Source organism: Phoxinus phoxinus (genome assembly GCF_949152265.1).
Source record: "Phoxinus phoxinus genome assembly, chromosome: 8".
Taxonomy (NCBI): Eukaryota; Metazoa; Chordata; class Actinopteri; order Cypriniformes; family Leuciscidae; genus Phoxinus; species Phoxinus phoxinus.
In genome coordinates this window covers 36002569-36026317 of record NC_136883.1, presented here as the reverse complement: position 1 = coordinate 36026317, position 23749 = coordinate 36002569, and the positions used below count along the sequence as shown (strand labels likewise).

Genomic DNA, 23749 nt, shown 5'->3' with positions numbered 1-23749 from the left:
AGAGGAAAGCTCATTCGTCCATCTGCATCTGAAAGGTCAGTGCGTTTTGTGTAGCGCCAACCCTGCGTGTGAAGAACACGGGAGATGGGAAAACAAACTTGGTGTGACCACTCAGAAAGCAAAAACAACACAGCAGGAACTCCAACAAAAGCGGAGGTTGAGGGTTGAATAATAAAAAATAAAAAACTCTTTGACTTTAAAATCGACCTTTTCATCTAAGAATAGACCGAAGAAGAGACAGAATGAGGAGGAAATCACGGCTGCTGAGTTAGCTTGACATTCTGGCCTTCAAAGTCTGTGTGCCCAGAATGACTTCACCGTGTGTGCATCTTTGAAGACACAAGAGGAAAGAAGAGCATGTGGTTATGCGAGAGCTATGATTATGTGGCCAATACGCTGAACAAACACATATTGTGCAGAAAAACAGACGTATTTCTCATACTGATTTCTTGTGACTTCATATGGCAAGAGACCGAGGTTTGAGAGGTAAATATAATGCTACGTATGAGTAAATAGTTTATGGTGAGATGTTAATTTGAGTCTTCCAGATTAAGGGTTTGGTTAACACCCAAACTACGCCATTATGAACAAATATACGTGGGAAAGAGAGAGAAATGAAACGAGAGAGACTGAAGGATACAGACCTGTTTGTGTTTATACGAATGAGTAATTGAAAAGATATATTTCTATTTCTATAATTAGCACATTTACAACAAGTCACTAGAAGATTAATTGAATAGGCCTAAAAATATTGAAAAATATGTCATCAGTACACTCTAAAAAATGCTGGGTTGTTTTAACCCAATTTTGGGTCAAATATGGACAAACCCAGCCGTTGGGTTACATTTTTAAATTACATTTTTAACCCAACGTTTGGGTTTGTCCATATTTGACCCAAAATTGGGTTAAAACAACCCAGCATTTTTTAGAGTGTATCTTTAAAGTAAATAAATTAGACAAATATCTAAAAATTGTTACATTTATACAAATGAGTAACTCTGAACATAAAGATATATTTCTATTTCTATAATTAGCACATTTACAACAAGTCACTGGAAGATTCATTGAATACTTAATAAAAAATATTGAAAAAATGTTATCAGTATCTTTAAACTAAATAAATTAGACAAATATCTAAAAATTGTTAAATCAAGAAGCATTTACTAGATACTAGATAAGAAAAATGACAAGAAATTATGTTTTTCTGAAGAAAAAACACGTTTTTGCTTAAAATAAGCAAAATGTTCTGCCAATGAGGTAAAAAAATAATATTGTTTTAATTTTGCTCACTTCATTTATAAGAATATATAATATCTTATGTAATTTTACTTATCTAGTAAATGCTTCTTGATTTAATAATTTTCAGATATTTGGATTGGAATCAAGACAAAAATACTAAGAAATAAAAGCATTTTTTTTGTTTTGTAGTGTATATTTTCCCTCTTCTGGAACGTCATAGAAACTCAATCAAATGGAAATACAAAAATTATATATTTTTTTACCCAACTATGCCGACTTCCGCTTCAGATAAACCCGGGAATGTGAGAAGAGACTTTAGGATTTTTTCATTGGCTTTTGGATTATTGCAGAAAATAAGACTGTGGATTAAACAAAAGCGTATGATTGAATAATCTTCACAAATGAACACAACTTGTATGAATTTTGAACGAACTATACACCACGGTCACATGACTTGCCCGTCACCATAACTTTCAGTCTGTCAATCTTCTAATTATGTCTACTCTCTTTAATAGTGCTGTGCTTAATTATAATTGTGTGCTTTGTATTATCCAGATGATATATATTTATAATAATCCACCCGGACTGCATTCAAAATTCCCTCTTCCACGTTTGAAAGATTAGCTTGACTGGTTGGAGCAAGCTAAAGGCGATGGAGCTTGCATGTCACGTTTGCTCTCGGTGAATCAACACCACTCCCTCTCGATTGCTGTACACTGTTAAGTACACTCCATGAATACAGCTTGGCATGTGCACAATGAATGAGATGAATGATAGTTCTGTTCATTATCTGGGAAAGACCTTCAGTTGGAGAGATGTTTTTGTGCTTTGAACTGTATCAATGTGTGTCATACTCATACATGTATTAACCTTGCTCATGCTCTCAAGGTTCTCCTCCCAAACTTCATTATAAACTTGATCCTCCCTGTCCGCCTGGACTCCGGAGTGGTTGATATTTACTTCATTTGAAATGAACTTGGACGTTGAAACCACCCTGATTACACGATCAAATCTGACAGTAATAAGGGAAAAATGGGATCAGAATCATCTAATTAGATCTAATTACAAATGAGCAACTACAAATATTTTTATTATGCAGTAAAAATGAATTACAATAAGGTTTTCAGTCCTAATTTTTTAATCCTAAAATATATATGCCATTTTGTGGTCAGCATTTTTCACATAAAGTGACATTTTCATCTGGCCTCAAATATGATGTGGATGAATTTTTTCATATTTAGTTAGCCATTTTCAAATACTTTCTATAAGGGATTGCATTGATACACCTACATATGTGGATCATTATTGATAAATATGTGAACCATACATTTGATATTTTGTCTTTAATTACAAATGAGCAACTACAAATATTTTTATTATGCAGTAAAAATTAATTACAATAAGATTCAAAACAAGGTTTTCAGTCCTAATTTTTTAACTTATCTGGGTGCCATTTTGTGGTCATCATTTTTCACATGAAGTGAAATTTTCATCTGGCCTGAAATATGATGTGGATGAATTTTTTCATATTTAGTTAGCCATTTTCAAATACTTTCTATAAGGGATTGCATTGATACACCTACATATGTGGATCATTATTGATATGTGAACCATACATTTGATATTTTGTCCAAAATCTTCTGTGGTCGCATTTGAATCACTGCCATATTTAAAGTGGGTCACAAATGGCGTCTTGTGCCATCTAGGGCGGTGTTACGCTAGTCAGGTGGTAATATAAGAAAAGAGATCAGCTATTATAAGATGATCTCATTAGTTGTAAGTATTTCAATGTGGATACAGGTTGTAAATGCCAGATGCTATGGGACAGTTTTGAGTCGGGCAGCAGTTTCCATTAGTTGTTTCTAATTCAGTGTTTGTGTGAGATTAGTGAATAGGAAGTGAGACGTGCATACGCGGGTGTGTTTCCATAAATGCATACGGCAGAGAGGAAACCTGGGAGCCAGATAATGTGGGATGTGGGAAGAGGGGGGTGAAGAACCACTCGGGGAACCCAGTCCTCAAAAGCATGACATGTTAGATGAAAAAGAGACGTGCATCAACTCTTCAGTGCGCATTAGCCAGAGCGATATATAACGACTGACCCTTGATCTTTTATGAACCATTTTTTTAAATTTGAGAATAGTTTGCAGAATGATGATATTCCAGAAGCATGATTAAAAATGTTTTTTCTTCTTCTTCTTCTTCTTCTTCTTGAGTTTGGCTCCAGCAGCACCTTTGAGAAACTTTAGCGGCGAAACACCACGCCCAGGTACATCTGCACGCCAGATGGCTCGTGTCTGTTAGGCGAGCCGTAAGCAGCTGCACATCGTACACTTTCTTTACGTGCCAGTAGCTGGAGTGTCTTTATCCTGTTAACGCTTTCTTGGAATTACGTTCCCTTTCATCCTCCAACAGGTTTCCTGCACATTAATATCGGTTGCTCACGACATACTGCATGCTAAAAAATGCTGGGTTGTTTCAACCTATGTTTGGGTCAAATATGGACAAACCCAACCATTGGGTTAAAAATGTCGGTAACACTTTACAATAAGGTTCATTAGTTAATGTATTAACTAACATGAACTAACATGAGCAATACATTTGTTACTGTATTTGTTAATATTTGTTAACGTAGTTAATAGAAATACAGCTGTTCATTGTTAGTTCATGTTAGTTCACAGTGCATGAACTAATGTGCACAAGATTTTAATAAAGTATTAGTAAATGTTGAAATTAACATTAACAAAGATGAATAAATGCTGTATACGTGCAATTCATTATTAGTTCATGTTAACTAATGTAGTTAACTAATGTTAACTAATGAACCTTATTGTAAAGTGTTACCAAAATGTCATACATTTTTTTTTCCACATTTATTTTAACCCAAACATGGGTTTTTTAAAAGTGAAGCAATGCATTTCCGAATCCAACCAAAATAGTATTTTTTTATAATATGTCAGCATTTATAACCAGCTATTAGATGATTCCCGGTTGTGGTTGAATGGGTTAGAGCAGGATATTAAACATTTAGAAACCTCACATTATTGATTGCCCCCCCCACCCGCCCACATGTGACCCAGAGTCACCAATAGATGGCAGGGTTGTTTCCTCCATTTGGTGTCCTGGAACATGTTGACCTCGCTTGTTGATCATGCTTTGTGTGATGCAATCCTTCAGGACTCGAGAGGTGTGTGTTGTCAGATGTGTTATTAAATTACTCCTCTCCTGACCTGACTGCTGCTCTAATTAGTTCTGTATATAAAGCCATGTGATGGAGACTAACCGTTTCATAAGAGGTCACAGGACGCATCAGGCACTGATTATGCTGGCTTCATCTTGTGATCATTACATTTATTCTGTTAAATCATAACATGGCTCAAAGTGCGCCAGTTCTTAATTCTCAGTCCTAAAGAAACAAAATTACATATTCCTGAATCGAACGAAACTTGCGGTCAGCGTGCACCATTATGAAAAGGAAGCAACCAGAAAACTTTGCTATGGCGACAAATCATTTTCGCTCCGATCACAAGCATGTTGTCCATCTGGGGTTTATTCAGTTTCCTTTATACCCTGGATTTAATGAATCCGTTTCCTTTCCAGGAAAAGCAGGAATATAGTGTCTTTGCTTCATCCAAGGCAACGTTGTTCGCCTACACTCTAAAAAATGCTGGGTTGTTTTAACCCAAATTTGGGTCAAATATGGACAAACCCAACCGTCGGGTTAACATTTTTAATTTAAAAATGTAACCCAACGTTTGGGTTTGTCCCATATTTGACCCAAATTTGGGTTAAGACAACCCAGCATTTTTCTAACATATTTTAGTATCTCTGCTGTGTCCCTTATTTATTTGTTGTTAGCCGGTTTTCATGCTTTCAGAGAGAGCTTGTTATAGTCCGTTGCAGATCTGAAGAGCTCAGTGTCAAAGTCAGAAAGAAATGCCTAAAAACGGGAGACATCCGTCCCTGAATAGCACTGCATCTGTCAATTTAATTTCAGGGAAGCCCGGACAGGTAAATGCATCCCTTTCTCCAGGGACGACAGGACAATGTCTGGACGAGAACGTTATTTCAGGGATTTTGAAGTGACCCATACGGAAATGTAATATATGTACACATATGAAATATACATATATGAAATATATCCACATATACACTCAAAAAATGCTGGGTTGTTTCAACCCAATTTTGGGTCAAATATGGACAAACCCCAAACGTTGGGTTAAAAATGAAATTCAAAAATTTAACCCAACGGCTGGGTTTGTCCATATTTGACCCAAAATTGGGTTGAAACAACCAAGCATTTTTTAGAGTGTATCCACATATATAAAATGTATATGCCCATATATAAAACCTATTAGAAAATGGAACAATTGACATATAAAACCAGCCCATATATTTTATGTATGTATAGTGTTTTTTTATATACATGTCACATATATAATTATCAGTTTTCAAATATAATTTGTGTTTGTTTTGTTTTTATGAGCTGGTCAAGATGTAAAATAATAATAAATAATAAATTTTATTTATAAAAGATTCGAAAATGAGAGAAATTGAAATTAAATGTGGATATGTAGATTGATCTGTAGACTTGAAATAAATAGTTAAATAGTAAATAGTTTGGCATATATAAATTAAACATATCGGTGACATATATGGTCAAAACATACAGTATTATATAAATAATAATCATATACATCATATTAATATATGTCAATATACTAATTTAATATGGCAAATGTATATATGTTAAAAACCTATATCAACATATATATATATAGATATGTGATAGCAATATATTTAGCATATATGACGGCGTCACTAGCGATATCTATGTCATATATTACATTTCCGTATGGGGAAGTTGGCCTTGAAGGTGCCCTCAAACCACAGCACGTCAGGCTGACAAGCAGACCCTGTATGTGTGTTTATTGACCGAGCTACTCATAGTGGTGTAAGAGAAACATTCCTTGTGGATGACGGGAAAAGCGATCCACGTACTGCAAACCCCTGTCACAGGAGACCAGTCATGAACAGAAAGTTACATAGGGCCCCCTTATTCACTCGGGGGACCGAAAGGGAACTTAAGACCCCGACAGCCTCACAGAAAGGAAAGTAGCAGACTCATGCTCATATCAATGCTCGCAGTCATTGAGTGTCTGTAAACTTGAACAGTTTATGACGGCACATATGGAGAAATGAAAGTCAAGGTGTCGTGGCATTTCCCCAAACAAACACTGGCACCACCCAAATATAGTGACTGGCCAATAAACCATCTAATACATCACGTCTAGACCTAAATGTGTGTATGTTTTCCTCTCTGAAGGTTTCCATGGACTTTTTCTAACTCCTCTGGTTAGATAGCAGAAGGTTTGTCATTAATTGCATGGGTTAATGTGTCATCAAGTCGGATGCTTGTTCCTTTATGGTTCATTCCAGTGGCGTCAATGTCAACTGTTATAAAACTGAGCTGCTCAAGTGATGCTTGTTTGAAGGATTTAGAGAACGCACAGTTCGGTTTCATGTTCCTAATTGATTTAGCCAGTTTATAGCTTCTTTTACACTTCTCTCTGCTGTCTTTTCAGAGACATCTGTGGCATGTGTGAGATGACAACCTGCTGGGCGGGTTTTCGCAGGGTCATTAAAATTCCTGTTCTTTTCCTCCGCTACTTAAAGCTGCATGTTGGCTCATGTCCATCTCCCGTCTTTGGTGCTGGAAAAAAAAAAATGTGCCCCTTTTGCACTGATCTGAGAATTTTTGCTCTTTCGCTTACTAAAATATAGATACGAATGTTAGTAGCTGAAACCGTTCTTAGATCAGGGCGTAACAGAAACCTTCAGCCGGATGAAAAGGAGGAGGTAAAAGCCCTGAAGGGAGGGGAGAAACAGATACATGACTTTGGCTCTGAAGATGTTTCGGGCGACCTTTAGCCTCAATTTTCCTGCATCCCTGGTGGCCCCAACAACAGCCCGGCGGATCAAACCCGGGGCTTTGATCAGCACATTGTGAGTGCACACTGGGTGACCTGGTCATGTGCATATGAGAGAAGAGGGCAGAGAGAGGGAGGGCGAGAGAGAGAGCAGAAACTCAAGAACAGGGTATTGTTCCCTCCTTCCTGTCCTCTCCGGGATAAATCACTACGGAAGCTTTTTTTTGTTTTGTTTTGGTCAGCTCTGCCACCGCCACCTGCCTTTCAATCTCCACCTCTTTTCATAAACCCCCCACTGAAATCCCAGGCCTGAAGAAATCCCTCTGTAGAGAAACCTCAAGCAGTCATTCACACACACACACACACACACACACACACACACACACACACACACACACACACACACACACATGCCTTCAACAAGGACAAGGTCACGAGGTCGACGTCTCAGACATCCTTCAAGCAGACATAGACAGGTTGTTTATGAAGTTTAAGAAGGGAAACGGTGCAGAATGCTCAGTAAAAGATATATCCAAATGGCGGAGAAGGCAAGAATAATGTTCATTTTAAACTTATTTCATTCAATTCCCCCAAAAATGCTTACAAATATGTATATTTCACCCAATATTTATGTTATTTATTTATACATTGTAGCTTCATGCATTTTTACATTGTATTTTTCTGTGCGCTAGACAGACGTGTTTTCACTTTATTGATTGCACTTTATTTTACAGTGTGTGCACTTACATCTACTTAAAGTGTGTACTTACCTAAGAAAGTACTGGTTAATATAAGATAAATACATGAGTTAAGGGTTACACTTTATTTTAAGGTGTCCGTGTTACAATGTAGTTAGTTATGCATACTGTGTAATAATAATGTAAAAACTACATATACTTACTATAGGGTTAGGGTTATGATTGAGGTTTAGTTTAGGTTTAGTTGCATGTAATTATGCATAATTTATAGTAACATGTAACATGTGTAACAAGGACACTGTAAAATAAAATGTTACCGGTTTGGGTTAGGGTTACCCAGTTTGAGTTTGAGTTTGAGTTTGAGTTTATTCACAAATACCACAGCATTGCAATAATAATACAGTCGTAGTTGTACATTCATTTGGGTAAATGCGAATGGGTCCCCCAATGAAGCTACAAAAGCTTATAACTTGGGGCCCCTAATTTACATGAATTAAAGTAATTCAAATAAGGCAACAGTCATCACCAATAACCTAATGATTGATGAAAGTGCACGCAAAACGCACCAAGGCATACATATAATACATACCTACACATACACTCATGCACATACAATCATACTCATACATCCCACTACTCCATGAGAATACATTTTATACTAAATATAAGTTAATAAATAATATTTTTTTAATTGTTTCTTAAAGTTGGAGATATTGGACAACACCAATATCTCCAACAGTTATTGTAATAACGATAATAAGTACATATAACTATACACCAGTTATTGTAATAACGATAATAAGTACATATAACTATACAACTATAAGTCTGTACACGGGTCACGGGGAACAGGACTGTAAGATAAAGTACTACCACTTTATTTTAAGGTGACATAGTTATAAGTTACATGCACTTTCTATAGTAATAATAGTAAATTATGCTCATTAAAGTAACTAACCCTAAATCAAACTTTAACCTTAACCCTAAAGTAAGAACATGTAGTAATTAATTATTACAAAGCACAATAACACTATCTTACAGTGTCCTTGTTTCATTTTACATAAAGTTATAGTTATATAGTAAGCTACAAATTATACATAATTACATGCAACTAACCAAACCCTAACCCTAACCATATAGTACGTACATGTAGTTGATTATTATTACTCAGTACTTAAATGTATAATAACACTGTAACATGGACACCTTAAAATAAAGTGTAACCCTCGTGTCTTGTTTTAAAAACACAGATGTCTGGCATGATTCCCTGGGGCTGTTCACACAGAACGGGTTTTGTGTTTAAAAATGTTCACGGTCACATTGAAAAAACACGAAAAAGGCAAAACCGCGTTCAGTGTGAATGGTTTGTTACATTAGTTTGCTACTTTTTCAAAATGCACCGGCCACTTATTGAGAGATAATGCCTTTATTTTTTGTGTTTACAGTGTCAAGGATGACCTGCATTCAGTGGCACATTAAGTAGATTTTAGCTCCAAATTAATAAGCACCAGTTCAATTTTAATCCGTATAGTAATTATGTATTATTAGCTAAGTTGACCATTCTGTGATGGAACACACTGTGATGGAATGTGGTGTAATAATTATGCTTTTAATATTGTTCTCATCATTATATTTATTTGTTGCACGGTAATCGTTTTGGAGTTGTTGGCCGATATTAAAAGCCAAAAGGGCGAATGATGATTGTTAAGAGTGTAAAGGACAGATCTGATCTCAGGGGCAGAGCCATGGGAACACACAGACGTCACTCCATTTCCCTGCAGATTCCTCTGTGAGGGAGGGCTCGTACCAACATGTCTATACACAAGATACAGAACGTGTTTTGGGCGAGGTACAATGTGAACTTGGTCACAGAGGCGTAGCCATGCAATTGCACATTTTTACTCCTTTCAAAGGCATATATAATTTTGCAATGAAGAGAATATTTCTTTGGAATGACGACATCTGTGGTCAAGTGCGTATCTACTGTCATAAATTGTATGGGGTGCTTGTTTCAGAATTCATATCCAGTTTGTCTGAGTTTGTCTTGTCTGAGGGAGGGTGTAAAGTAGCATAGCATTTGTGTGAAAACAGGTTGTGTCATTATGCAGTCAATAACCTTTCACCTCATTTCAGTGACACATCACAGTAGTACAATGATCTGTGGTAGGAGTTTCCAACTGGTGGGTCACACAACCCAGTACAATATTTGGTTATATTTATTGGTTACACTTTATTTTAAGGTACGTGTACTTACAGTGTAGTTACCAAAGAAAGTACTGGTTTTATAATACTGTAACTATGGGTTAAGGTTATGTTTAGGGGTAGATTGAGGGTTAGTACCTAGTTATATTGGGGATAGTTGACTCAAAAAATTATTTTATCATAATTTACTCGCCCTCAAGTTGTTCCAACCCTGTATGAGTTTCTTTATTCTGTTGAACAGTTGAATGTTGGTAACCAGACAGTTGACGGTAGCCATTGACTTTCATAATAGGAAAGAAAATAAATAGGGGTGCACGATATATCGGCCGCCGATATAATATCGGCCGATATGGTCATTGTTTTACACATCGGTATCGTTCCGATGTCAAAATATGGCCGATGTGAACAGGCCGATTATCATTCCTGTGTATTTGACGTGCGTGTGGGGGCGGGGATGTTTGTTTTTGCACGAGCGCATTTCAGCTGTGAACAGCGCTGGTGTGTAGGGGCGCGCGCTTTACAGAGGGTGCACCCTTTATCACGTCTCTCGTCAGAGCGAGGGGAATAACTGATACTGTGGGAACCGTTTTTATGTGTAGTGGTGCGTACTTTATGGTGGGCACACGATCAACATTTGTTATATCCATAGGCGTAATTGTATGGGGGGACAGGGGGACACGTCCCCCCCAATATTCAAAGAAGGACAATTTGTCCCCCCCAATATTTGATCATACTGTTATGATTGATTATGCGGGCAATATCGATGTCCGAAAATATAAAATCCCGGCCGGTCTATTTCCCAAATCCATTCGACTGGCCTTACTTACAGATTTCGCGCTCCTAACTCTTCTTCTGTTTGGTTTCTCCTAACTCACTGACGGTGCACGAGCTACTAAAGGTATAGGGAAAACATGACATGGATTTCAGGAGAAATAGGTTTTTTGTTCATGTAGCCTACTATACATTAACAAAAACCTATTTCTCCTGAAATCCATGTCATGTTTTCCCTATACCTTTAGTAGCTCGTGCACCGTCAGGGAGTTAGGAGAAACCAAACAGAAGAAGAGTTAGGAGCGCGAAATCTGAAAGACATTAGGCACATATATCTGAATGGTAAATATCCTGTATTTGGCTGACATAATCCCTTAGATAACGACCAGGTGAATTTCACTAGAATTTCGAATTGTAGAATTTGTGAATTTCGACTGTAATACTATACACAGCTTGTATGAATGGGAGGGACTATTGACAAACTATAGCCGACAGATAGCTAACGTAACTGTACGTTTTTTCTCTCGATACCATCGTATCAATTGATTTTAAATATTATGCGCGAGGGAGAGAGAGAGAGCAGACAGCGCTCGGGTGAGTGCGCGCGCGCGGCCGGGTCTCTCTCTCTCTCTCTCTCTCTCTCTCTCTCTCTCTCTCTCTCTCTCTCTCTCTCTCTCTCTCTCTCTCTCTCTCCTGTCAAGCGCCCTGTCAAGAATTTAATTGTGATGCAAAAATATTCTTCCTATTTTTATTTTATTTTTTTTAATACAGCATTTTGAAAATAGGACCTACTGTATGAGCCTACATTGGCCTACAAACTGTATTTATTTTATACAACGGTTAAATTAACAATAAAGTTAACATTTGTGTGTTACTTTTTAGACACAATATTGTTTGTTTCCCCCTTTATTTCGCCGACGAGAATTTTATAATGAAACTGTAGTCCAACAGACAGCGATTTAAAAAAAAAAAAAACTGAAATCCGCTTTTTGAAGGAATCATTTGATTCAATGAATGAATTGGCAAATCGGTTGAATAAATGACTCCAACAACTCGCTTATTAAGACAGTGACTTACTGCCACCTACTGGCGGGTTTAGTTTCTTTATTTATGCAATTGCACATTAAGTGTAAATATATAGTAGGCTAATGCCAGTTCGGATGCCGCTTCTGTGTCACCTCTGCACTGCAAGGATGGATTTTTATCTAATTATTTAATTTGACAGTGGTGCTGTGTTATTCTAATAGAATTTATGTTAGAATTTGACATAAAAGGTGATGCATACCTCTAAATACGTTTAGAAATAATTTCCATATTTAGGTGAAAATGTCCCTGGAAATCAATTTAAGGTGGCAAATATTGCCCCTTAATAAAAATTTTAATTTCAGTCACTACTGTAAACTGACCACTGCATAGAATATGTTAAATATGAATATCTTTGTGAGTCTGCTGTCAACAACAGGCCTAAACCAGCCATGGTACCAGTACAAAATCAGTAAAATATCATCTAATGGTATTATCAACAAAACTTTGAAAATATAGAGATATATTTTTGTTAATATTGCACACCCCTAATGTATAGTATTAATTTTGATTTCTTCAGGTCTTAAAAAGGTCTTAAAAAGCCTTAAATTTGACTTAAAAAAATGTGCAGATACCCTGATTAGTACATAACTGTTTTACCATCATTGCTCAAGACTTGATATTCGAAAATTGTTATCCTGTAACAGTAATGTAATCAAAATGTTTATAGCCACTATATGTTTATAGAAGAATATAAGAGAGAGATCATGGCCGCTTTGCTGTCAATTCAGGCTTGAAATTGATGCCGCTGCTCTAATCATTATAGGGTGAGTATACGTTGGTTTGACGATCCGATGTAATAAAATTCCTTGTTGTGTTATACAATTACAAACATTCGGACTCTGACGTTTATTTTATTGTGATTAAAAAATGTGTGCATGCGCCAACACAAAAAGTCCCACAGCTGTCCCCCCCAATGTGTGATTGACAATTTCGCCCTTGGTTATATCTCCCGTGCTGGACGGGGCGAGGTTTGAACCCGGGTTTGTGTGTAGGGGCGCGCACTTCATTGTGGGCGCGCGAACTAGTCATTACACCGTGTCCTAACTACACGCGATGCCGCGACACGCGATAAAAGGTATATTTTCAATGTTAATCAGAGCTTTATGTCCTAACCAGTCGCGACGGCGACACGCGACGATTCTATTTTAGAAACTGTTTCTATTTTTCTGCGACGTCGCGCTGGAACAATAAACACAACGTGTGGCAATGATAATCTCAGGCACTGTTTATGTGCTTTATTTAATGTTAAAAGCGTGTAATGTGACTTTGAATATCATTTAGTGCTCCAGCTTTGCAGCTGTAAAAGCAACAATGGATAATTCACCTCAGATCTTGAAATTAAACAAATGGAAACAAGAACGTTCAAACTGAAGAAACAAATGTATTATTTGACAAAGATTGTTTAAGTAACTCAGTAGCCTATGTATTTGAATACTGTTTAAATGGTGTAATATTTGTGAATTTGATTATGTAGCTACTTATCCATTTTCTTGCGATTGCCGTCAAGATTACTCTCTGGTGCTGTGCACTTGACGCGACAGCCTGCCCACACGCCGTTCTGATTGGCTCTGGGTTTTGATTGATTTGTATGCAACTCGCAGTCGCGTCGCGGCTAGAGTGGACATACAAATTATTAAAGGGTAACTAAACCCCTGGTCAGAGCCTGACTCCACCCACTGGCAATATTTTAAAAATGCTGGAAAAGTGGGCAGAGCCCAACGGACGAACCGAGGGCGGGGCTGAGCGGGTGATTGACAGACCCGCAGTGACGCAGTGATTGACAGCTGCTGTCAGACTCGCTAAGATGGAGAGTGACGCAAGTAGCTTTGCAACAGAGCGGTCATTTAAAGTTGAGGACTTTTCTCACCTGAAGTGGAGGAAATGTCTGTGGACACAGAGCTAAAACCATATCAATTCGAGCCGCGAGCTCAAACTGCGGTGTCGCATCGCATTAACTCCCGCATCGCGATCGGCATCCGACGATGCTAGAGAGAATGGGTCCAGTATCTGAGTGGATTATTATTACTATTGACCTACGTTAAGCATATTTTGCCGCTATGTGAAAAAAAATATCCAGCAAAACGCGCCGGCGGTTGTGGAGTCCATGCAGGAAGAACAGCGTTTGGCACACAAGTGCATGTAACGTTAAACACTGGCGCTAATTTCCAAGTCTGGTGGGAAGTTATGCAGTCCAGCAGTGCTGTTGCTACCGGCAACACTACACTTACGTAACTTACCATCCTAAACACTGTACTAAACACAGATAAAGCTAATGCTAAAAATCTACACTATCCTAACTGATGCAATACTATGCTACTAACTAACTATGCTTCTAACAACACTAACAACTATGCTAAATAACTACCTAGGCTACACGAAATAATCTAAATAACTATAAATGCTATGCTAACTAGATGCTAAAATACGCTATCTTGATCGTTTTCAATACTCGTAATTCCAATTTCCAGCTCCTGACTCGCTCTGGTGTTGACGGAACCAGATGCTTTTATACCAGCGGCTGCCAGGGGCGTGGTGAGCTCGCAGCGTCACAGAGTACCCTACGTCAGAGAGTACCCCTGCTTCAGGAGATTCCGTTTAACCTGAAGAGGGCAGCACCCAGACGTTTTTACACCATATATTTGAAAATTAAAACACTTTATACTCAAATGTTAAAAAAAGTACTCGAATCAATGAACAGCATTTATGAAGCTCCATTCGTACAGATCATTAACTAAAAAAAGTTGGTTTAGTGTTTAGTTACCCTTTAATGACTGATATTGGTACACACAGGTAAAGGTGCCCAATATCAGTAATTTCTGAAAATAAATTACAAAAGTAAAAAAAAAAAAAGTGTTTTGGAAAATAGCTCTTTATTTGATTATCATAAAAATGTGTTTTCTATACAGAGATATCGACATCGGTAAATATCGGTATCGGCCATAACAGCAATATTAATATCGGTTATCGGTATCGGCCACAATATTCACATCGGTGCATCCCTAAAAATAAATACTAACATCAACTCCCTGGTTACCAACATTCCTTAAAATATGTGTTCAACAGAAAAAAAAACTTGTAAAAAACAACAAGAGGGTGAGCAAATTCCTTTTTGGGTGAACTATCCCTTTAAAACTCCTCTTCAGAAACCCACATTTGTTTGATAGGCTATTTGAGGTTTAGACGCTTTATTGGTCACATTTCTCTATAAACAATTATATAGAGTTTCAATATGCGATAAAAACCACTGGCATATGCCATATATACAGTAAACACAACACCTGACGAATTCTGGCGTAAGCAAACTAGCAGGGTGAGTCAAAAAAACACAAGCACGCATCAGGCAACTTCCTGATTTTTTTTCCTCCTTTCCAAGCTCCGCCCCTTTGGCGCCCCAGCCGCGCTGTGATTGGCCGAGCGAGTCCTGTGTTCTGCAACAGCTGCGAGCCGCTCAGACGCTGCTGGAGACCGACGCGAACGCTTCACTCTGTGGATTAACGCTTTGTCTGTCCTATATATGAGAGAGGAGTGCGGATTCACCGGGACACGGGCTACTTGCTTCGACAGTAGCATCAAAAGGAGTCGGGAAGTTTTCAGGTACTACATTTGGAAAGCACAGGAATATATATATAGGGTATATAGCGCGTACGGGGAAAACGGAGCGCTTCTTCTGCATTGCGAACGGACTGTATTAAATCGTCTAATTGCACCCGATCGCTGTGTAGTGTTGGATTTGGCATTAATGCATCGCGCTCGTGTGTGTTTGTGTGAGAATGGGGGCCAGGCGCCGCAGTGGGCAGTGATCGCTTTAACACAGAGTACGTGCGAACCAGAACGAGCCGCTATTGGCAACTGGCACGTACGCTCCCAACTCCATGTATCTAGATCAAGCCATCAAAATACTCCCGAGAGAGCGTTTGCCTGATTGTATCGCAAGGAGCCGCGTATTTAAAGCATGCAATTCGATCAAACCGGTCGAATATTGCTATTTTATGTTATTTATTGTTTATAGTCGCTCATGTATTAAATGCCCATTGCGCTGTTTTTGCTTTGTTGATGCGCTATAAAAAAATAATGCATTTTTTTATTTTTTATAATAATAATAGGGAAGCTTAAAATTGATTTGAATGCATAATTAAAGGTATAACTTTATAACACTTTATTTTAGTGTCCTTGCAACACGTTACATGTAGTTACTGTAGTAGTTACTAAAAAATATGCACAATTACATGCAAAACAAACCCTAACCCTGTAGTAAGTACATGTAGTTTTATTATTATGCCTACTTAAATGTGTAATTACACTGTTACGCGGACACAACATAAAACCATAACTTGTATTGGTAAGTTAAATTTCATATTTTTCGAGTTGAAACACCTTTAAAGCGAGTGAAATGAGCGGAATGGTTGATACAGATTAAATGGGTGGAAACTACGATGTTGCTATCATAATAATAAACATGTTTTTACAGGGTGTTGGGGGAAGGGGGGGTCTTGAAAGAAACTTTCTGTTTCGCTGATGCTTTTCTCTCTCTTCTCGAGAAAGGAAAGGTTTCATCTTACGCCCGGTCACCTGAGTGCCCGTCCAGGAATGATCTGATAGCGCGCGCACTACATGTAATCGTGAATGTGTCATTTTAAACTCGAGTACACTCTGAGAAAATGTAAGTGCACACGAGAAACAAGTCACGTGATATTAGGGCTGCGAGTAACGATTATTTTGATAATAAATTAAATATGTCCATTATTATTCCGAATAATCGGATGAAAAATTCAAGTATTATACATTTAAAAATAGTTTTAATTCAAAAATATATTTTAATCCATAAATTGTAACAATGTTATTCCACATCCTGTCCAATGCTGTCCAAACAATGTGTAATATAATGCATATGAAAACAAATATAGCAAATGTCATTAATGAGCTATTCCAACAATAGTGCCTTAACTGTTAATGCTCTCATAAATATGATTACTTATACATATTTTTAATCGGACAAGTTGGATAATGTACTTTTCCCGTGCGTTTTATCCGTAGAAATGGGTTATTCGTTACTAAAGTAACGCGACTGGCTGATGATTTCCCGGGCAAAGCGTGCATACGTGACTAATCGATTATCAAATTCGTTGTCGATTATTTTAATTAAAGCTAATAATCGATTTTAACGATTAGTTGTTGCGCGATATGCATTACAACAAATGGACAAAATTAGACGAATAAACATTATAGACAGTGTGTGAACTATTCAATGACTTTCTCAAGAGTCGAGTTTTATAACAAATAGTCTGTCAGTAATTTGAATCTCCTGAAACCCAAAAGTGTCTACGAGTGTACACACAATTAGTTAAATAGCATGAAGACGGATACATGTACTAAATCTATAGTAAGTGATAAATAATGTTTTGATAATACGACGCCAGATATTTCGCTAAATGGGAAGCGCTCCATCGAGTACTATAGTATAGTTGCTGGTGAACGCGACGTTTATTCGCTAAATAGCATCTGTTTAGCAACACTGACAAGACAAGTTTAATATTATTACATATATTATATATACTACCATTAGACGTAACTGGGAAGGGTAACAGCACTTGCATATTGTTCGTTTAATTGCTTCTATTGCTCTCCTCATTTGTAAGTCACTTTGGATAAAAGCGTCTGCCAAATGATTAAATGACTCAAATTTTTTTTTTAAACAATGCATATTTTAGAATCCCCATCCGTTTTGTTTTCACTCCCTGCTTATCGTCAGTAATATACATTGACTCATGTTGCTGTGTTTTGTGAATAGGTGTCGTGGAGACGTTTTTGCAGCATGCAGGAGGCAGTAGACGCCGCTGAGCCCGCTTTAGCTCTTCCCATGGAGACCGGCGAGTTCCCCGAGCAGCGGATGGGACTCCCCGACAAGATCCCGTTAGTGAAGCCCTACTTCAAAAAGAAACACGCACAGAGAAAACTGGACACAAAATGCTTGCGCGCTTTAGAGGACCCTATTTTGAGCACGTTATTGAACTCAGACGCTCTGGTGTCGGGGGACGGCGTGTTTGTTCCACGAAACCCGTCTCGACCTCAGAGGACTATATGCACCGCTGTCGTGGAGAAGCAGTCGAGGATTAGTCAGGTGTGCCTGAAGGAGGAGGAGGAGGAGGAGGAGGAAGAGGAAAGCACGGACGCTGACGTAGCCGCGAGCGAGCTTGTGGGGGAACAGAAGGTGACGGATATACAGCGGGTGTCCATAGACACTAATGAGCGCGTCCCCGCGCCCGCCTCTGACGTTTCGGGGTCGAAGTTAAATGAGATCTACACCGCTGAGACTTTGCAGGGTGCAAATTGCCTCGCCATCAAAGAGGGCGAGATCTTTCAGGATAAAAGCGAGGAGGCTTCTTTGGATCTAGTGTTTGAACTCCTGACCCAGCTCCAGTATCACACGCATCAAGGGGATGCTGTATCGATCTGTGTGGATTTCCTCCAGGGCGTTTGCATCTATGGCAGTGACTGCGCCCACCATCACACCGTTTTACCTTACCACTGGCAAATCCACAGAGCAGACACGCAGATCTGGCAGAGCATATCGGATGACTCTCAAGAACAACTGGAGAGGCTTTACTGCAACCCAGACAACGAACATGTCAGACTTAAGTTTCTGTAAGTGCTTTTGATTTTGCCCTCTGGGTTGCTCTTCAACGACTTCAATCATGTATGCTTAGTGTGTAGATCAATGAGAAACGGGTAAAAAACGCCACTTATCTGGTTTAGCTGGTCTCCCAGTTTGACCTGCTTAATACCATACTGAAACCAAGCAGAGGGACCAGCAAACCAGCTGAGCCGTGGTTTTTCAGTGAGGTGTATAGAAGTAGACACCGAGCGAGTGCGTGACAGGAAGTTGCCCTGTGTGCAGGAGGTGTTGTGTTGTGGATGAGGTGTATGTGAGTAAGAGATTGCATCTTTCCTATAAGCCGTCCGTTGACTGGCCCGACATGTGGAAGCGTACTGACAGCTGTAAGCCGTGAACTTACTCGACCCGCCTCTGCTTAGTTCGGTCAAACGCACACACACACACACGCTGCGGCTTGCGCTCAGGCGGTCTCACGCACTCGTCGCTCAGACAGAGAAGGGCTCACATGCAGACTCGCAAATAAATGAGACGCGCAATTATGCACACCCACAGGCTTTCATGCACGCACGCATTTCAGTCTCTTATTTTTTGATAATTTACACACACATCCACACACACAAACAGCCTTAGTCTTACCGATCACCATTGCCATAACTGTTTTTGTCCCCGAGCTGAAATCATGGTGGCTTTTACCCAGCTAGATTTTTCATTTCACTTCAACAAAAGGGCCCTTTTGTTTGTGAGAGTGTTGTTTAGGTCCCAAGCCTGATCTGTATGCAAAAGCGGTTTGCAAAAGGAAGTGCACTTGGGTCATGACAAAGCAATAGAGACAGTGATTTTAATGCTCACCATGACACAGCTCCTGGCTACTTCCTTCTTGGAGATAGCATTGTCGATTTGTCATGGAAATTCTCCTGCGGGACGGCCGACTATTTAGGGGGTCTTTGTCTACAGAGTTTAATAGGCCGAGTGGCCACGTAACCGTCTCTGTTGGCTCGATCAGCCCATGTGCTCTCAGAACCGTGGCTCCCAGTGACCTGTTTCATGTTAATAGCTGAAGCCGACCATTAACCTCCTGCTGACTTTGGTGGTTCGGGGTAAAGTGAGACCCACAGGGCCTGTAAACCACACCCTTTCCTGCTGACCCCCATCTTTTTTTGAATGTGTGGGGGATTTTTTCTCTAGAAGAAGTCATTGTGTTATGTTACTGAGCAGAAATGAGAGGGTTTATGTGACAGACGCCATTGGGCACAGAATGTAATTGCTTTAAATACAGCAAACTAAGTAGCATTTATTTTAAAGGGAAATAGCAAGGACTTTTAAATGATAAATCGATACACATACTCCAACAGTTTAGTATTTGGACGCATTCTGGTTGCAAAAAAAAAGACAAATATGCCCAAAATGTCTTCCTAAATCTTCACATACTTCAGGGCCACTGTATGTTTGAATGCCAAGACACAATATTACATTTAAAGGCATTTATTTTAAAGTAAAATTGCAGTGAAATAGTATATATTTTTTAAAAGGCAAAGATTGTACATGATAAATCATTAGATACACTGTTCAGAATTATAATACAGTATTTGGACACTTTCTGGTTGTCAAACAGGTACAAAAATCACTTCTTAGATCTTGATTTGCCATTTTGTTTTGTTGACCAAGGTGTCTAAATACTTTTGGACGACTATATTTTTGAATGCCAAGACACAATCATTTTAAAGCAAAACAGCAGATGCTGAATTTCCAAGTAAAACATTTAAGAAAAACAAAAACAAGGATTATAAATGATAATAAATCATGTTATACTGTTAGAATTAAGATACAGTATTTGGACACTTTCTGGTTGACAAACAGGTACAAAAATCGCTTCTTAGATCTTGATTTTGGCTTGTTTTTAAAGTATTTTGTTATGTGGCCAAAGTGTCCAAATTCTTTGGGGCTGTTTATAAAAAGATCTCTCAGGCTGTTACTGTTAACTTTGGTTCCCAGTAATCCACAGGTTTATTGTATATTTCCTAACAAAAGGATGTGCCGGTGCCTGATAGCTTTTAGTGTTTTTGTGCCATTGTGCTGCAATGTGTGCAACCCTTGACCCTGAAGGTTTGGTCTCCATGGGAGCAGCTGAGGTTGAGATGATTGTGTTTGTCACACAATCTCAGTGTGCACCAAGGGCACGGTGACCTGAAACCAAGGTGTTTGCATGTGTGCCTGCGTGTGTGAGAAAGCAGATAACGCCTTAGACGAGCCATGAAATTATTCACATGGGTGAGGTCTCTTGACTTGTTCACCGTCAGTTTGACTCATAAAATGTGTTCTTCCTGGATTCCTTCTCTCTTACACTTTTAAAAGTATGTGGTGGTAATGTAGCGTGTTAATGATGCCGAGTGTTGGTGCAGTCATGGGGTGCGCGACATAACCAAAATCATCACGATACAAGTCATTTTATTTCACGATTACGATATATCACGATATTGCTTTAAATAAATGAATTATGGTATCATTGAAATGTCATAAATCTCATCACCAATTTCAATATCACAAAAAAACCTGATACTAGCCTAACTAACATAAGAAAAACAACTCTCACGCTCACTGAAGAAAACAGTCAAGGCTTAAAGGCTACTATATACATTTTATAAAGTAATCAAATGTATAAAAAACAGTGTATAGTATGTCAATTTATTCTTATTAACGTTACTACTTGCATGCACTGATCTAATGTACTGATACACACACACTATATCGCAGCTGTTTACATTTACTATATCGACGCTGACAAAGGCGGCCATTTTGACACATAAGCGTGTGTATTTGACTGTTCAACCCTAATAATTGTGTAATATAGCCTAAAACTGTACAAGCAGCGGCTTTATATGTGCGCGTTTCACATAGGGGCGCTCAGACAGCTCACGCAATCCTCTTTTACTGCTTATTGCTCTTGAACGGTTTAAATAACTTGTTTTTAAACTGCAAGTCATACAAACGCATTCAAATGATAAGCTTTCCTGATGCCTCATCATCACGGCAACGTAATCACAATAGAGACGATAGTCAGATTAATCGGTGTATCACCCAGTACTTTCACTTACAAATATGCACTATGGTACTACCTTGTGTTTTTGGACATATTACCGGTATATTTTTCCTCTTTCATTCAATTATCATAGTGTTTTTTGTGCGAGTGAGATCATGAGCTGTATTCTCTCGTTCAAATGTGCTTTCTAACATAAACAAATGCTGGCCAACTTTGCAGCTGAAGTATGTTGATGTGTTGCTCTCCTGCCGAGAGGGACAAAGACAAAGAGAACGAGTCTAATAGTGGCTGGACTGTCTGAACAAACGGTCCCGCGTGTGCACGTCCCGTCAGGCCCTGCGTGGCCTCCAGAACATCCTGAGAGCTTTTTCTGCTTTCTCATGCAGACTGCAAGAGGGAAACGAGAGTATTTATTTGCCCTCAGCTCTTCTGAGCGTCTCCTCCCTGAATGGAAACAAAAATTGAGAAGTCGAGTGTTGATTGAGGTTGATGTATTCCCTTAAACATATTGAAGAGGAAGAATGGAAAGCCCTTTCCGCTTTATAATCAGCTGTCACTCAGATGCTTTATTACAACACCGTGTCCGTGTAGATATCAGGTTATTACTAAGCTTGTACATCTTTACTCAATCCGCTAAATGTCTATTCACACCTGATTATTTTAGTTCAGTGACGGGTACATCCTTCCATAACGCAATAAAACTAGATAGCATAGACAGTTTAATTGATTATTAGGAGTGATATATTTTCGTCGGATTGTCCGCTGAACTTATAGTGTCATCAGTCATCTGTTAAATAGGTTTCCTTGGTAGTGCATTGTGGGATTAAAATGCTTAATCATAAGAATTGTCCAAAAATCACCTGGTTGAATATTTAACCATTATAACCGTTATTCATTTAAAGGGATAGTTCACCCAGAAAATTTACCCTCATGTCATTTCAAATCCAGAGGGCTTTCGTTCATCTTTAACATATATATCAGATATATATACATATAAGATATATTTTTAATAACACATTGAAAGACTAGCCTATTACACAAAAACTTTGATGCTTTTGAATGTTGTTAAGTGATCGTGAAATATGAATCACGCAGTTTAATCCAAGTCTTCAGAAGAGACACGGTTGCTTTATATGATCAACACGTTTAATCTAGGCTTTTATTCACAAATAAACATTGCTCAACACAGGAAAGACATACAATACGGTGATTTGAAGATCAAACATGCTTTATTGATGGGGTTTGAGCTTCCAGAAGAACCAATAAGGTTTGTTTTCTTTCATCATTTATCTACTCACCCGTATGTTGTTACAAACCTTTCTTTCGTCGGTGGAACATAAAAGAAAAGATAGTCTTAGTGTTTCTGTGTCAATGAAAGTCAATGGGGTCCAAAACATGAAGATTGTCCAAAAATATCTCCTTGTATATTCTTCAGCAGAATAAAGAAATCATACAGGTTTGGAGTGAGTATATGATGACAGAATTTCCATTTTTGGATGACCTATCCCTTTAATATCATCACAGTCAGAGGCTCTGTATGTTTCACTGTGTATACAGCATATGACCTTAAAAAAGGCGTTTGCACGTTACTGATACGACTTCTGCAGCTGTCCTGCGTGTCATTGTGTGTGTGTGTGTGTGTGTGTGTTGTAAGTATCTGTTTGCTGATTGTGTCTCATTGCTGGGTTTACCTCCCGCAGAGGTGACTGCCTTATCTCAGGGTGGGTAGTGTGTGATCAGGTGCATACGTGAGTGTGTGTGTTTGTTTAATTCTTCTCAGACTGTGACGCTCGTGCTGGGTGTGAATAATGCTGGCATGCGGGAGGCTCAAGCTGAGCACGTAAAAATTAGTTGTTTTATGTTTATGGGATTAAGAAGGTGGGAAGATGTTGTGGTGCTTTGGGATGAGGGCCAGTAGAGCGTAGAAATATGAAATCTCTCTCTCTTTCCTCTTCTGGATCTTGTCCGCTTTGTGTCTCCAGTCGACCATCTGACACTGCAAAGCACAGCTGGCCCAGAGGTGCCTTTTCACTGGCGTTTGTGGCATATGTGCCAAGAGAGAACGGGGTGACGGGTTAAAGGCTAATCGCTGGAGCGTGTCTCTCAGAAGTGGTTATATGGGGAACATGCCAATCCCCACACAGACCATGGGTTCGGGCATGCTCAGTGGCGC

General features: G+C 38.8%; 1 protein-coding gene across 1 annotated transcript in view; it reads left to right on the top strand.

The window, feature by feature from the left end:
* The window catches only part of tiparp (TCDD-inducible poly(ADP-ribose) polymerase), a 48181-nt gene that overhangs the window by 5123 nt on the left and 19309 nt on the right, over positions 1-23749 (top strand). The window contains exons 3-4 of the mRNA XM_079621615.1: positions 15300-15520; positions 17715-18568. Coding sequence (XP_079477741.1) covers positions 17739-18568 — 830 coding nt within the window. The 5' untranslated portion in view covers positions 15300-15520; positions 17715-17738. The remainder of the gene's footprint in view (positions 1-15299; positions 15521-17714; positions 18569-23749) is intronic.